This window comes from Falco naumanni, chromosome 1 (assembly GCF_017639655.2).
Source record: "Falco naumanni isolate bFalNau1 chromosome 1, bFalNau1.pat, whole genome shotgun sequence".
Taxonomy (NCBI): domain Eukaryota; kingdom Metazoa; phylum Chordata; class Aves; order Falconiformes; family Falconidae; genus Falco; species Falco naumanni.
In genome coordinates this window covers 67,281,267-67,295,409 of record NC_054054.1, presented here as the reverse complement: position 1 = coordinate 67,295,409, position 14,143 = coordinate 67,281,267, and the positions used below count along the sequence as shown (strand labels likewise).

The window sequence follows — 14,143 nt, the reverse complement described above, 5'->3', positions numbered from 1 at the left end:
TGCAGAGCAAGTTGGGAGAAAAGAGTTCACTTTCAGAGGAAAGAGAGGTCCCATCCATAGACATTTTGCAGGGCGAACAGGAGAGCGGGAAGCAGATGAAAGATGGGTTAGTACAGTGTCTCCAGTCTACAGCAATTCTCACGGGAGTCTTTTGGCTACAGTCTAAAAGAGCCCCTTGGGGTGCTGTAAGTGCATCCAGCACCAGTTACTAAGCTAGATTGCATGACAGCATTTTAATCACAGAAGGCCACAGAGCCAGGATTACATATCTAATGTCATGCCCTTAAGAGTTAAGCAGTGTTGGACTATAGCATTATGCATAGATGAGTGTCAGATGCAGTCTTGAATTTCTTGCCAGTATGTCAGAAACTGCTTTTTGCAATTCTATACTTTTCACTCATTTGGCTAAAGCCCATGTTTGCAGCTTCAAATCAGGCATCTCCTAACAGACAGAGCGCGGCTTTTCTTTGCCCCATTGGGAGACCTCACTGCACTGAGGACAACTCCTTGAGCAGGTACCTTCTCAAAAGGAAGCACCCACGGTTCCCTCCAACTGGAACAGTGGCAGGACAGTACCGGTGGATTTCTTCATAAGGCCTGTGCTGGGCTCTGCTATTCTCTTCGCAACAGCCTGGCATTCGTAATCCTCTGGGACAGCGAGGGTGGGCATTCTACCCACAACACTCCACGCGCTTGCATATATGCGTAAACTAAATTCTGCAGTGAAATTAATCAGATGCCATGAAGAATAACAAAGAATAGATTATGAGAATTGTCATTACCTTTATAGAAACTACATTAAGATTACCAATTCAGCTGTCCAGTTTTCCCTCTGCACGCTTATTTCAACAGATTTCTTGTAAGATTTCTTATAAGAAAGTGAAAGTGTGCCATTAAAATAAATCAGTAAAACAGAACTGTTTGATGATTGATGATACCAAATCATCACCAAAGAATGAGATTCAGAATTATCACTCCTACAACATACCACCTCTGAGCTGATCTAGAGAGCGCATAAGACTTTTCTATGACCACACAATGCCTTCCATGGCATTGTATTCATCAAAGGTTTCTTCTTGTGACAGCCTCTACATAAGACATCTCACAGGAACCAGAAATAAGATCTCTTTTCTTCTCAAGCTGCTTCATCTTTTCTTCTTACACCTCCTCTGGCTACATCTCTCCACCAGAAGATGTAAGTAAAGGAACCACACTGTGACTTCTAATACAACATGTTTCTAACACAAGGCTGTGTTGGTTGTCTGCTCATGCCCACAGCCTCTAAATAGGGTCAGCATGGTCTTTGTAGCCTGGGCTGCAGGTTCTTTTCCTTACCCCATGAAAAGCCTTCAGAGAGTTCCTTTGGAGGGCTTCCTCCAATTCTTATTCATTCGTTTCCCTAAACATCAGACATACTTGGTCCCAAATAGCTGATTGATTTCTGTGGCAAAAAGATTAAATATTTTCTTGTTGGGAATTCTTTTTTTTCCAGGCACAGGAGAACCTACCCAGTTATGCTCCTTGCCCAGCTATGCAAGATGAAATGAGCCTGTCTAAAGCCATAAGAAGGGAAGTTGTTCCCACTCTTTTCTCTCCAGCCATGGAGCCTGGTCGTGATTCAGCATGGCCTGTGAGCACATGGTCCATTCCTGCTGTCTCCTAGTATGAAATGAGCATGTGCTAATTTTGCCTTAGAAGCTGATGGGGTTTAAGCATATGCATACACACCCCATTGGATCGACAAACGCATCACAGCTTCTGCTCCTTCCAGCGCAAGGAAAACAGTACACTGACCAGTGCAGGCCCATAATATTTCCATGTAAACAGTCCTCAGTCAGGTCCCCAAGCTGTTATTTATGTCCCCAGAATTGCCAGCTCTACCGGAGGGAATTTGAGTGGTCTCAAATGGCAGTGCCTGGCCACGGCAAGAATTAAGTACTCCATTGTCATGGAGAGAATTGTTATAAAGCTGCACTCCAGTTTCAGAAGATTTTTGTTAAGACAGAAAAATGCAACATTCCCTGAGCCCTAGACAATTAGAAGGAAACACCCTATAAGATGCTGAGAGTCTACAACTGTCACTAAATCAGCAATTAGGTGGCTTCTCAGGGTAATTAATATCCCCTTTTGTTGCAAGGGGAAAAAAAAAAATCAGCCCTGCCAGTGGGAACCATTTTCTCTGTTCTGTATCAGGGGCTGAAGTTTTAAACAGCAGCTCAGGTACATGGACCAGGATTTTAAAAACAGCCTGTGCTATGAAACGTCCCTCCCCATATCCTTTGCTCAGTTTCACCGAGCCATAGCTGTTGACATGCGAGAATGGCTGTCGCCCTGATCGTGTCACACTGACATTATTTGTCAGGGATCTTACCAGTCACCCACTGATTACAAGCTAAAGTCTCTGACCTCCTGGCTCAACCAGCAGTTACAAGTACATCAAGTACAACAAAGGTGTCCCTCAACATCCAAATAAACCATGAGAATAAAGCCTGACTGCATGTTGGTGTTAACAAAACACATAGAGTATTTTTATCTCTGGAAAGCTATTTCCTATTTGTAATACTACTTGAAACCGCTTCCAAGTCCTCATTTGATGTTACTCGTATTCATATATTTTATGTCTTGTTTTCTTTTTCCAAACAAGTTTATTAAAAAATGTTCTCAGGGTAATGGCCCTTGTGGCAGGAATTTCTGTTTTGGAGGAAGAATACCAGAGTTGGAGGTTTTTGCCAGCAGGATGTAAAAGCTGAAGGAAATAACAATGACTGGGGCTAGAGATTTGTCACAGGGAGTTAGAACACAAAAATTTACAGTCTGACCATGAGACAGTCCAGGCTAAAGCCATGAATTTATAGGAAGCATTGCCAAAAGCTGGATATTATTATTTTAATCAAACTCTGTTTTACTTGCACGAAAAAAATGAGAATTGCCAGAGACTTTGGCTCCACAGATAAAGGAGAAAGGGCAGAAGAGCCACCTCCATCTCCACAGCTCTTCCCATCCTGGCCGAAGAGTGGGAAGCATGCATGACCTTCTCTGGAGAAATCATGGGAATTCAACCGCCTCGAACCTCATAAGGAGAGTTTCTGCTTGCTTGGGAACTCCCCTTGCACTCAGCGCTGCCAGCTCAGGCTCTGCTGACTTCAAAGGAGCACCAAACGGGCTGGGACCCACTGTCACACTGACACGCCATCCTCCAGCCTGGCAAGAAATTGCTTCATTCCTTAGGTCTGCATCCACCAAAGCGGGTGCAAGAATTTGCTGCTGGGAAGGTTGAAAACAACTGCATTGGTACAGGGCTTGTAGATTCCTGCTCCTCTCCAGATAATGCAGCCTTGAAAGTGCCTGGCAAGGATTTTCATAAAGGAAAGCCTTTATGCTCTTTTATGCTTATGTTGTCCCAGTGACCTTAATTGTTGGTGGGGTGGTTTTTTTTAATTGAATGAAAGAGGTGTTCTCTTCACTTTTATCTTAAAAATACAAGGTCTGGATCTGCTTGTGAGATCTCCGTATATTTTATTTGCACAGAAGTAGCCACTTACATTTATTGCTTTACATATGGCCACAATCCAGCAAATCACTCAAGCATGTGAATAACTTTAAGCATGGAAGTAGTCCCCCATGAGCTGGTGGAACTACTACCACACTAAATATACACATCAAGTGATGAGCCCAGCCCTACCCTTGTGTTTTCCCGGAGTGCTGCCATTTCCCCACATACAGACCCAGCAGGCTGGGGGCTTGTTCCTCAGGTTCCTTTCTAAATCTCGGTCACGGATTTAAACTCACACGCATCGCTCTTGCCATGCCTACCCACCGAGGCTGTGCAGCACTGCGCTCCCTTCAGATTAAATATTCTTCCTTTTTTTCCCCTTTAATACAGAGAAAAATACATAACGCACTTGCAGGGCGACCCTTGCTGAGTTTCACAGGACCTTGCTGCCATACATGAGTATCTCTTCTTATCACTCACAGATGCACAGTCCCCCTCGGAGGGTGGGAGCAGCAGGGACGTGTGCGAGCTGCCCACCTTAGCTGGCTCCCGGGGAGAGGGGGCTCCCACTGCCCTGCAGGGTTAAGGGATGCATGTCCTGCTTGTTTCGCTCCCTCCCTGCAGTTTGGAGGGATTGGGGCAGCCCCACCGGCCCTCGACGGCCACGGCCGGTGGCACCGCGGGGGTCCTGCCGCGCGGCCCCACTCCCCTCCCGGGGCATGCGGGACCGGGGATAGGGCCGCGGGCAGCCCGGCAGGATTTCGGGGGAGAGGGAAGGGGGGACAGGAGGGGATGGCAAATACTCTGTAGCAACGGCAAGACGTGAAGCTGAGAGCACTAAGCGCATACCAGGATTTATAGGTGGACTTTACAGGACGTTTTACAACCTGGGAGATGATTCATTTTATATGTAGCGTGTTGCACCGTGGGGCCGCTGCGGCCGGTTAATGTTCAACGTGGCCCGGGCTTGGCGGTGGGCAAAAGCCTGCAGCCGGGGAAGGGGCTGCAGCCCACGGCCCCGCAGCGCCCGGTGGCCCCACGGCCCTCGGGGAGGCCGCGGGCTGAGCCTCGGCAGCAGAGGAGGTGGAGGAGAAACTTTAAAAAAAGGTCAGAGGGAAGAAGAGAGTGGATCACGCTCCGCACCCCCCTCCCTGGTCAGGCGTGGGTTTCACCGATGCGGTCTGTGCATGGCCGTGCGGGTTACGGCCGCTGCAGCATCCCTCCCATCTGCGGGCAGCGGCTGCAGAGCACAGCCCGCACAGTGCTCCGTGTGTGCGCGTACATGCGTATGTGTGTGTAACGTGTATGTATGTGCAATGCGTGTGTGTGTGTGTAGGTATGCATGTATGCATATAAATATACATATGCGGTCAGACGCTTCCCCACGGCACCCCGGCTCGGCGGGGAGCCCCGCTGGGCCACAGATGTGTCTGTCCCCCGCTGACACCCGCCACACGCTGGCACAGGGCGCGCTCAGCTCCTTCCCCCGCGCTGCCGCCCAGGCAGGGGCAGAGGCCGAAGGGCTCCCGGCTCTTCCTCACTGCACCGGCGGTCTCCTGCTCCCGGGTGGGCGGCTGGGGGGGTTGTGGCTATTTTTTCTTTTTTTCTTTTTTTTCCCCAGGTTTTGGGCGGGCGATCAGTCGTGTCCACCCTCAGCTCCCGACGGTGGGCTCCGGCCGCGCAAATCGCGCCGCTCGCCCAGGGGGTTGGGGCCGGCTCGGCCCGGAGCTCCCCCCCGGGGACTCGCTCGGCAGAGCCGCGGCTGCGCAGGGGTGTACCTGCCGGGCGGCCCGGCCGCCCGCTCGCTGCCCGCGGAGTCAGGCCTAGGCTCTTCCCGAGGCGGCGCCGCGGGAGGTGGCCTGTCCCCACCTCGGCCACGCAGCCGCCCCCCGTGGGGCTGGAGGCCGCCACGCTCCCGCTCGCAGGCTGCCAGCACCGGGCTGCGCCGCGGGAGGTGCCGGGCACGGGCTGGCGGCGGCCGTGCGAGGTCGCGGGGCCGGGGTCGGGCCGGTGCCCCCCCGGGCAGGCATGAGCCCGCCCTCCGAGAAGGCAGGGCCGCCGCGGTTCCCGCTTCGGCGGCGGCAGCGTTTGCTCTCCCCGCCGGGCTCCGCGGCAGTGGGAGCGGCCCGCGCATCCCCCGCGCCCCCGTCGCAGCCCTCCGCCTTCGGGGCAGGCGGGGGCTGCGGCAGCCCGCAAACGAGGCCGCCGAGCCCCCGACACCGCGGGGCGGCCGGGAGAGACGCGCCCGGCAGCGGCCGAGCCCCGGCCCGGTGGGCAGCGCGGGGCTCCCTGCGCGGGGGCGCGGGGCGGCTCTGCCCGGCACAAGCGGGGGCCGAGGTCGCGAAAAGCGGCCTCAAACCCCTTTTTTATTAAATAGAAAAAAAGATACTGCGGCTAAAATTATACAAGTGCGGGTTTATTTTATTTCCTCTCTTTTCTTCTCGGAGAAGATGTAGGCGGCCGGAGAAATTAATTCCGAAAGGGGCTCGCATTTAGAAAACTTCAGACACAGCAATCAATTAGTCCGGCACTGTATGGAGCTCCGAACGTGTAAATCCTTCCAAGTTCCTGGATTATTGACTGTTACGGTCTATCGGGCTCCTGATATTCCGGCCTACACACGTATAACACGCGTACCAAAGCAGGCATTTAGCAAGGTAAATTATATGCCCCGAAAACGCGTAGGTATTAGCGCCAGCGCGCTGTGAGTCGGGCCCGGGCCCGCTCTCCTCGCCTCGAACCGGGGTGCGGGACCCCCCACCCCACTTGCACACCCCCCGCAGCCCCCTCCGGGCCCGCAGCGCTGGCCGCCCGGCCGGTGGTGGCCGCGGACCTGCCCGAGCGCGGCGACACGGCGCTCTGAAACCAGCTTCCCCGGGCTCAGACGGCAACTGTTTTCCCAAGGAAATTATTTCCCTCCAAAAACGCTAAGGAATCTTGTAAGGGGGGAAAAGAAATCTGGTTTATTTTAGAGGTAGAAGCGAATGCACAGGTACGTAAAGATCGGTGTTTGGCTGTTTTAAGAAGGCACGCACGGCGGGGCGCACACGTACACAAAAGCCATGCGAAGGGAGGACAGCGGGAAAAGCACAGAGCACCCCAAAGGAGACACACCGGGATCACGGCTCATCCCGGCCTTTGCCGGGCGCCCCAGCCCGGTGCCAGGGCCTGCGCGGGGAGGCTCCGTCCGATAACAAAAGAGCGGAGCCGCGCCGGGACGGGGGCCGGTGGGGAGGGGGCACCCCGGGCCGCCCGCGGACCCGCGGGCCGGGGCCGGCGGGGTTGGGGCTGGGGCTGTGGATTGGGATGTGGATTGGGATGTGGATTGGGAAGCAGACGGCGCTGCCCGCTCGCACGCCCGGCGCGGGGGGCCGCGCAGCAGGCGGCCCGGAGCGGCCTTCCCGAGGCCCGGGGGGGGGGGGCCGGGGGGATGCGAGCCCGTTGTTTAACCTCTCTCCCCACGGCTTCGCCAAATAGATATTTTGCGAATTCCCCATTTCGTTGGGGCTTCCCCCCCCCCCCCCCCTCCACAGCCTCCATTGTTCCAGGTTCACACTGCCACCGCCGATAAGGGGAAGGAAAGCCCCCGGGAAAAAAAGAAAAGGGAAAAAAGAAAAAACGCGATCCAAGATTTTGATTTACGACCTAATCAAAACATTATATCTTTGGTCAAGTGGCGCAGAAAAATGATGACCCTCAAGGCTTCAGCTAGGGGGAGAAAGAGAAATTCAGATTACCCTCGGAGTGATTTATGTCCTCTGTGAGCGGTCACGTTGATTTTTCATCGTTTGAGCCATTACACAGTAGACTGGAAAACTCTGATCCAGTATTTTTTTTGGTCCGGAAACGGTATATATTATTCTTCTAAGCATATATGCCTATACTAAATAATACATATATATTCTTTTTGCACGCACACACATACTCTAAATATATACACGGATATTTTTTTAATATATATATGTATATATGAGAGGACTATAAATAACAAATGCCACCGAGAAGAAACGAGAGCCGAAAAGAGCGTGTAAAATACCGTGCGGACACCGGGAGCGCCCCGCTCGCCGGTTTCCAAGCCCGTCCCGCCGAGGGCGTTCGGGCAGAAACGCGCCCGCGTCTCCCCAGCTCCCCCGGCCTCCGAGGGGGCTCCCCCGACCCCCGAGGGGGCTCCCGGGCCGCCAGCCCCGCGCTGGCGTTGCCCCCAGGCCCTCCGCCCGTAGCCCAGCGAGGAGGAGGAGGAGAAAAAGGAGAAGGAAGGGGACATTTTTGGAAGCCCCTGGCACTCACCCGGGTGAGGTGTTGACACGGTGCGGAAAAGCCGAGGGGAGCGGCGTTGGGTTGGGGCGGCGGCGAGGCCGGGTACGCGGAAGGGATGGGGGGGGGGGGGGGGGGGGGGGGGGGGGGGGGCGCCCGCCTCCCCCCCGCCCCAAGTACGGAGGCTCTCTCGCTCCACCGACCCCCCGGCAACAACACACAGAAAAAGAAAACAAAAAAACAGGTAAAAAAAAAAAGGTAAAAGGAAAAAGAAAATAAAAATTAGATGAGGGAAAAAAATTAAAAGGGGGGGGGGGGAGTGAGGTGCTGAGGTCTGCCCCACGCTGCAAATGGGAACACGGGTGGGACCTCGCTTTCGGGCGGGGGAAGCATTTTCCCCCTAGGAAGGCGCAGGGCGCTGACTTCTCCCCTCTCCCCTCTGCTGCTCTCCCCGTCTCACCGCTGCGGGGGGACACGGGACGGGACCCCCCGGGACGGGACCCCCCCTCCGCGGTGCCTGCCCGCCCGCCGAGGGAACGCGCTCGCGGATCCCTCGCCCACCCCTGGCTCTCCCGGCGGCTCCTCCTGACCTCCCAAAAGCGCGCAAGGAGCGCGCAGAGGCCGCGCAAGGGGCAAGCTCGCTCCCGCTGCGGTGAGTGTCGTCCCTGCCGTTCCCTGCGCACCTCTCCCGTTTACGCGCCGGCGGAATTTCTCCGCATTCGATATTCCCGCCGAGTCCTGCCGCCTCCCCCCCCGCCCCCCGCCCGCCCCTCCTTGCCCGCCCGGGGTGTGAGCCGATGGGAGGGCCGAGCAGCAATTCATCTTGATTTGTTTCAATTGTCCGGCGACGGCAAAGTTATAATCCTGTATAATTTCACGAACAAGCAGGTTGAGAATGAATGGGTCGATATTATTTAAAACAAAACACACGAGAGCACGACCTTTCCCTTCAACGACGTGTTGCAGCACGGAGTCACAGGAAACTCGGGGCTAACCTCTGAACCCCGCGCTCCGCGGGGCTGCGGGCACTTGGGCTGCTCTTTGTTTCCCTTCATGTCTGAAAGGGGGATTTGGAAATAGAAATGTAATATTACATGAAGGACCTCCCGGCTGAAGGGAGGTAAGCGCGGGGGGCGGCAAAGGGGACAGAGTTTTTTGAACAGGAGCAGTTTGTTTGCAAACTGGCTTTTCTTGTCGGTTCCCCCCCCCCCCCCCCCTTCTTCTTTAATGTAATAAAAGCTTCCTTCACAGCGGGAGAAATTTATGCTCGAGATACAGCAACTTTGTGGCTGGTAGTTCTCGAGGCCAACGATGTCAAATAATCCATATTTCCTCGGGGCTGCGGTAGGAATACAGGGATCCTGCTGCACGGAAGGCAGCGTGTCCAAGCCCCGCGTTTCTCTAGCGTACAAAGTTAGCGCGGGGGATTTTTTTTTTTTTTTTTTACGTGGAAAAAAAAAAAGCGCCAGCATTTATTTGTATTGCAATAAAAAGTACTGCCCTGTGTTTCCAGAGAACGAGATCCAGTGTCAACGATCAGTCAATCACTGCAGACCGCTGCGCAGCTTGGCTCAGTAAATAAAAATCCAGACAAAACTGTATGCTGTATATTTTACTCCCATGAAATAAAACACATTTTTTTCATGTTTGCTGAAAAGTAAAACAATAATATTGTACGAAATGTTATACACAGGGCATGTTTTACATTGCAATATCAGAAACATCATTGCATCCACCAGAGGTACTATTCTAAAACTGATATTCACACAAATTATTTTTCAATAATTATATGTTAGAAACATACAGTGTTGCATTTAGTATATACATTCCCTTGCTCGCAAGCGAAAAAATCCTAATCGCTTCTGTGTAACATGCTTTATTTTAAAGCCTAACCTTTTAAAAACACTGTTGTGATATTACTAACAACTGCTTTTATAAAATTAATTTGACATTTCGATATATATACATCCTTTCAGTCATTTTTATGTCAACAATGCTAAACTTAAAAAATAACAAGCTTATAGTAACATTAAAATGTCATATCATATCCAGTCAAACATTTGTCCATATATATATATATATGTCCTTGTAACTGTTGAAATACTCTTAGTGAAAGAAAGATCTCAGAATCTGTAGGAGGCCCTTTGAAAACAAAGGAACTATCTTATTTCAGTGGTTTCCTCTTTTTTTTTTTTCCCTCTTGCCCCCCCCCCCCCTCTGATTTTTCTTTCTTTCTCTGTCTCTCTAGTGCCTATTACTTTCTAGTGTAATTCTCAGTCTCTGTGGGAAATGGGGAGGGATTCCCATGCAGTGTTTCCTACTTGGGTGTCTCACACGGGTCTGTCCACCGCGTACTGGCAAGCGCTCAGGTTGGAAGCGGGGTTCTGCACACTGGCATAGCCAAAACTGGAGTGCTGCTTGGCTTTAAGTCTCAGACTCGCCAAGCTCGAGTTACATGTGTCCCTATAAACATATGGAGGTGTTGGAGGAGCATAAGGACAGGCTGGCGTTGGCACTGCAGAATTCAGGGAGGGATTGCTCAAGTTGTTCAAGTTATTCAGGCTGTTGAGGCTGGAGCCGGGGACCCCGGTGACTGCAGAGGGTACCATGCTTGAAGACATACTCATGGAGGAGATGGAGTTTGGAGGGGAGAACATGCTCTGAGAAGACAGAGGGTTGACATTCATGGAGTTGAAGAAAGGAAAGCTTTTGGTGGAGAGGGAAGCGGAGGTCAGGCCCTTGGCTGCCCAGTTGTTGTACGAGTAGCCGGGGTACATGTCATCGTAGGGCTGCATAAGGCCGTTAAACTGTGGACCAAAGCCGTTTTTGCAAAGCTCAGCTTGCTGATTCCTTTCTCTCTTTCTCCATTTGGCTCTGCGGTTCTTGAACCAAACCTTTGGAAATGGGGGGAGAGGGTGGGAGGGAGATGCGAGATGAGAGTTAGTCAGGAACCACCACCGCTGTAGCCCTTCGCAAGCTCTAGGAGTAACAGCCGAGTATGTCCATATAGATAGATATATATATATATAATGTGTACACACAGATATATATACACACATACAGGTTTGCCTCCTCCTCCGCAGAGCCCCGCGCTGGGCTGGGGCAGCGACATGCCGCCGGGGCCACCGAGCATCCCCCGGGCCCCGGTGACACCGGGCTTTCGCAAGGCAGATCCATGCCCGCCCCCCCCCCCCCCTCCCCCCATAATTTTGCGATGCTTAATTCGCGCCACGGAGGCCAACCCTTCCTTGTCTTTTTTTTTTTTTTTTCCCCCCTCCCTCGTTTCTCTTCCACTTCCCGGCTTATTCCGCACTGGAGCCATCCAGGGGAAATACAAAAGTGCAAAAGCGAAGGCAAAACGCCTGGAAACCCGCGGAATTTTAAGGCGATGTTTCCTATTACGGGGAAGGAGGGGGAAGCCAGCAACTAATAAATCCTTGTTTCAGTTTGTTAATGCTACAAGTTTCTCCTGCGCGAAAGCTTCCAGAGGCGAAAATCACTTTCTAAACAAACTTGTTCCACTGCTCTTTGGCGAAAAAAAAAAAAAAATAAAAAGAAAAAAAAAAAGGGGGGGGGGGGGCACATCGCCGTTTAACAACGTGCTAAATGAGCTCTAAGGGACCCTCCCCGCAGACAATGGGAAAACGTGCCCTCTCCCAATCCACATCTGGGCGTCTGACCCGTCGAGCAGCCGCCAGCAGCGGCCTCACCGTGTGTATTGGAGCCCACGCGGCCCAGGCAGGCAGGGGCCGCCCAGGCACCACGGGGACGGGCCTCGTCTGGTGACACCGCGCCGCCCGAAACCGACCCCCCCACACCCCCGCAAAAGCCGCCCCGCGACCGACACGGCTCCGTGCTCCGGCGGGGCCCGCTCCGCACCCTGCCGGCCTCGCTCGCAGCTGGCCCCCGCTCTGTCTCGCTTTCCTGAGAGACCGCGGGGAGGGAGTTCAGGTGGGATTTTCAAACATCGGGGGGTTCGGCCCGCTCGGGGGCTTTTTAGGGGGAGTGGTGGGGTTTTTTGTTTTTACCCCTCAGCGCGGCGTTTGCGCGCCAGCAGGATCCGGCCTCGGTATCTGCCGCGCAGTGATGGTCCCATAAATCTCAGAGGGGGGAAAGGGCGGAGAGAGACGCTCGTCGAATTGTGAAACCAAAAGAAAGGAAAATGCAAGGAAGGGCACGTCGGGAGCGCCTCGGAGTGAAGCAAAAGCCCTTGTGTATTTTACATCTTTTTCTCATTAGAGGCAGCGCAGGTTGCAGCCTGTTCCAAGTTGCTTTCTTGGCTAATGTTTTCATTAGCGTTTCGATCAAAAGGAGCAGGACGCATTGCACGGTGAGGGCGAAACGTGCAGCAAACCATATTCCGGAGAGAGAGAGGTCCCAATCTGTCTCGCTTTGACAGAAATGTCCTGCTCTGCCCTGCTTTTGTGCAAAGGCTCTGAAGTTTGCATACAAACCGAAATCGAAAGCAGCTGCAAACATTTCAGCCCTCCTCCCCTCCCCCTCCGCACACCCACCCCCCACCCCCCGCGACCCCCGCTGCTCAGAGCAGGGGTGTCGTGTCGGGACTTACCCTAACCCTGGCCTCGGTGAGGTTGGTCCAGACGGCGATCTCCTCCCGGGTGGACATGTCCGGATAGCGATTCCGCTGGAAGGTGGCCTCCAGCTCCTGCAGCTGCTGGCTGGTGAAGTGAGTTCGCTGCCGCCGCTGCCTCTTCTTCTTGGAGGGGTCCTCGGGCCCCGCATCCTCATTCTTGCTCTGCTGGCTCTTATCTTTCTCTGTAAGGGGGGGGGGGGGGGGGGGGGGGGGGGGGAACAAAAAACAAGAAGGCGGAAAACGAGGGTGCCTCAGCCTCCGAAGCCTCTTCTCCAGCGGCCGGGGAAGGGCTTGTCCCCGGCGCTGCCGAGCCCCGCAGACAGCCCCGGACGCGGCTCGGCGGGGTAATGATTAACCCGCGCCGCCTCCCGCCGCCGCGGCCCCTCCGCGCCCCGCGGGCGGCTCCTCCCGACGGGTCAGCCACCGCCACGGAGCCGCCTCTCGCCTGTCTGTATGGAATTTTTCGCCTATGGATATCTGCGAGCTTTTCACCTACCTGTATCCATATTATTCCCCCATCTGTATACGTGCAATCCGCATTACTTCCCTATCTATACCCATATTATTCGCCTGCCTGTATCGTGCTGTTCCTCTGCCAGTATCAGCATTATTCGCCCATCTGTACCCACATCGTTCGCCCACCTACATCCGTATTATTTGTCCGTCTATACCCGTATTACTCGCCGATTTGTATCTACATTATTTGTCCGTGTCCGTGCTATTCACCCGTCTGTATCCATACAATTGGTCCACCGGTGTACATGCTATTCGCCTACGCTTACACATGTCGTTATCTCCCTGTACACCGGCACACAGACACCGCACGCAAAAAACCCACGCACGAAACGTGCCCCGGATGGGGCGTGGGGCGCTCCCGGGCAGAGAGGGGCGGCGGCGGCGCATCGCGGGCCGCGGGGTGCCGGCCGGCCCGGGGCAGGTCAGCGGGGTGCCCGGGGGGGTCCCTGCCGCTCGCCCCCTCTTACCTGCTGCCTCGGGGCTGGAGGTGTCGGAGATGGTGTGCACCTCCAGCCGGTGCTTGGCGGACTCCAGGGAGGAGCGCGCCTGCCCCGGCGCCAGCGCCGTCGCCATAGCCAGCGCGGGCTGGTGGTGGTGGCAAGATGATGAAGAAGAGGAGGAGGAAGGTGAGGAGGAGCACAGCTTATTCCCGGCTCCCAGGCGCTCCAGGCTTAACGGGTCCTTCATGCAGTTCATCGGCAAAAGGACGCCAAAGTCTACGTGCGCGCCTGGGGGGTCGATAGGAGAAGGTGTGCGTGTGTCTGTAGGTGTCGGTACGTGTAGGAGGGTCGGCGCGGCGCCCCCTCCGGAGCAACCCCGCGGCAGCGGGGGGGTCAGGGCTGCTAGGATGGGAGCCGCGGCGGGGCGGGGCGGCGCTCGGCTAGCGCCCGGGCGGCACGGCGAGCCCAGAAGCCCCCGCCGCCCGGGGGGGCGCGGCGGCGACAGGCGAGCGGGCGAGTCCGGTCCTGCAAAAGCCGTCACAACGACACGGCTGCTCCCCGGCCGGCGGCCCCCGGCCCGCCGCGGGGCTCCGCGGGGCGGGGGCGGCGAGGCGCGGCGGCGCTCCGCGGGGCGCTCCTCTCCGCTGCCCGCGCATGGACCCGCGCCGCGCCGCGGCCGGCCCCGCACCGCATCAGCTCAGCCGCTTCCCTCTTGGCCTGACATCTTAAACCGGCGGCGGCCTTCCCCGCGCCGGACGTCACCCGCCCCGCCCCGCCCCCGCCCCCGCCCCGCCCCTCCACAGCCCGCCGCGCCCCGCCCCGCCCCGCCCTCCGCGCTCGCCAGGC

General features: G+C 55.2%; 1 protein-coding gene across 1 annotated transcript; it reads right to left on the bottom strand.

Moving 5' to 3' along the window:
* Window positions 1-9,968: 9,968 nt before the first annotated feature.
* On the bottom strand, window positions 9,969-13,553 carry PITX2 (paired like homeodomain 2). The gene is made up of 3 exons (XM_040597613.1): window positions 13,325-13,553; window positions 12,318-12,523; window positions 9,969-10,641 (listed from the first exon to the last, which is right to left on the bottom strand). Exons 1-3 carry the CDS (start codon window positions 13,551-13,553, stop codon window positions 10,078-10,080), a joined length of 999 nt encoding a protein of 332 aa, XP_040453547.1. The 3' UTR covers window positions 9,969-10,077.
* Between the last annotated feature and the right edge of the window lie 590 nt (window positions 13,554-14,143).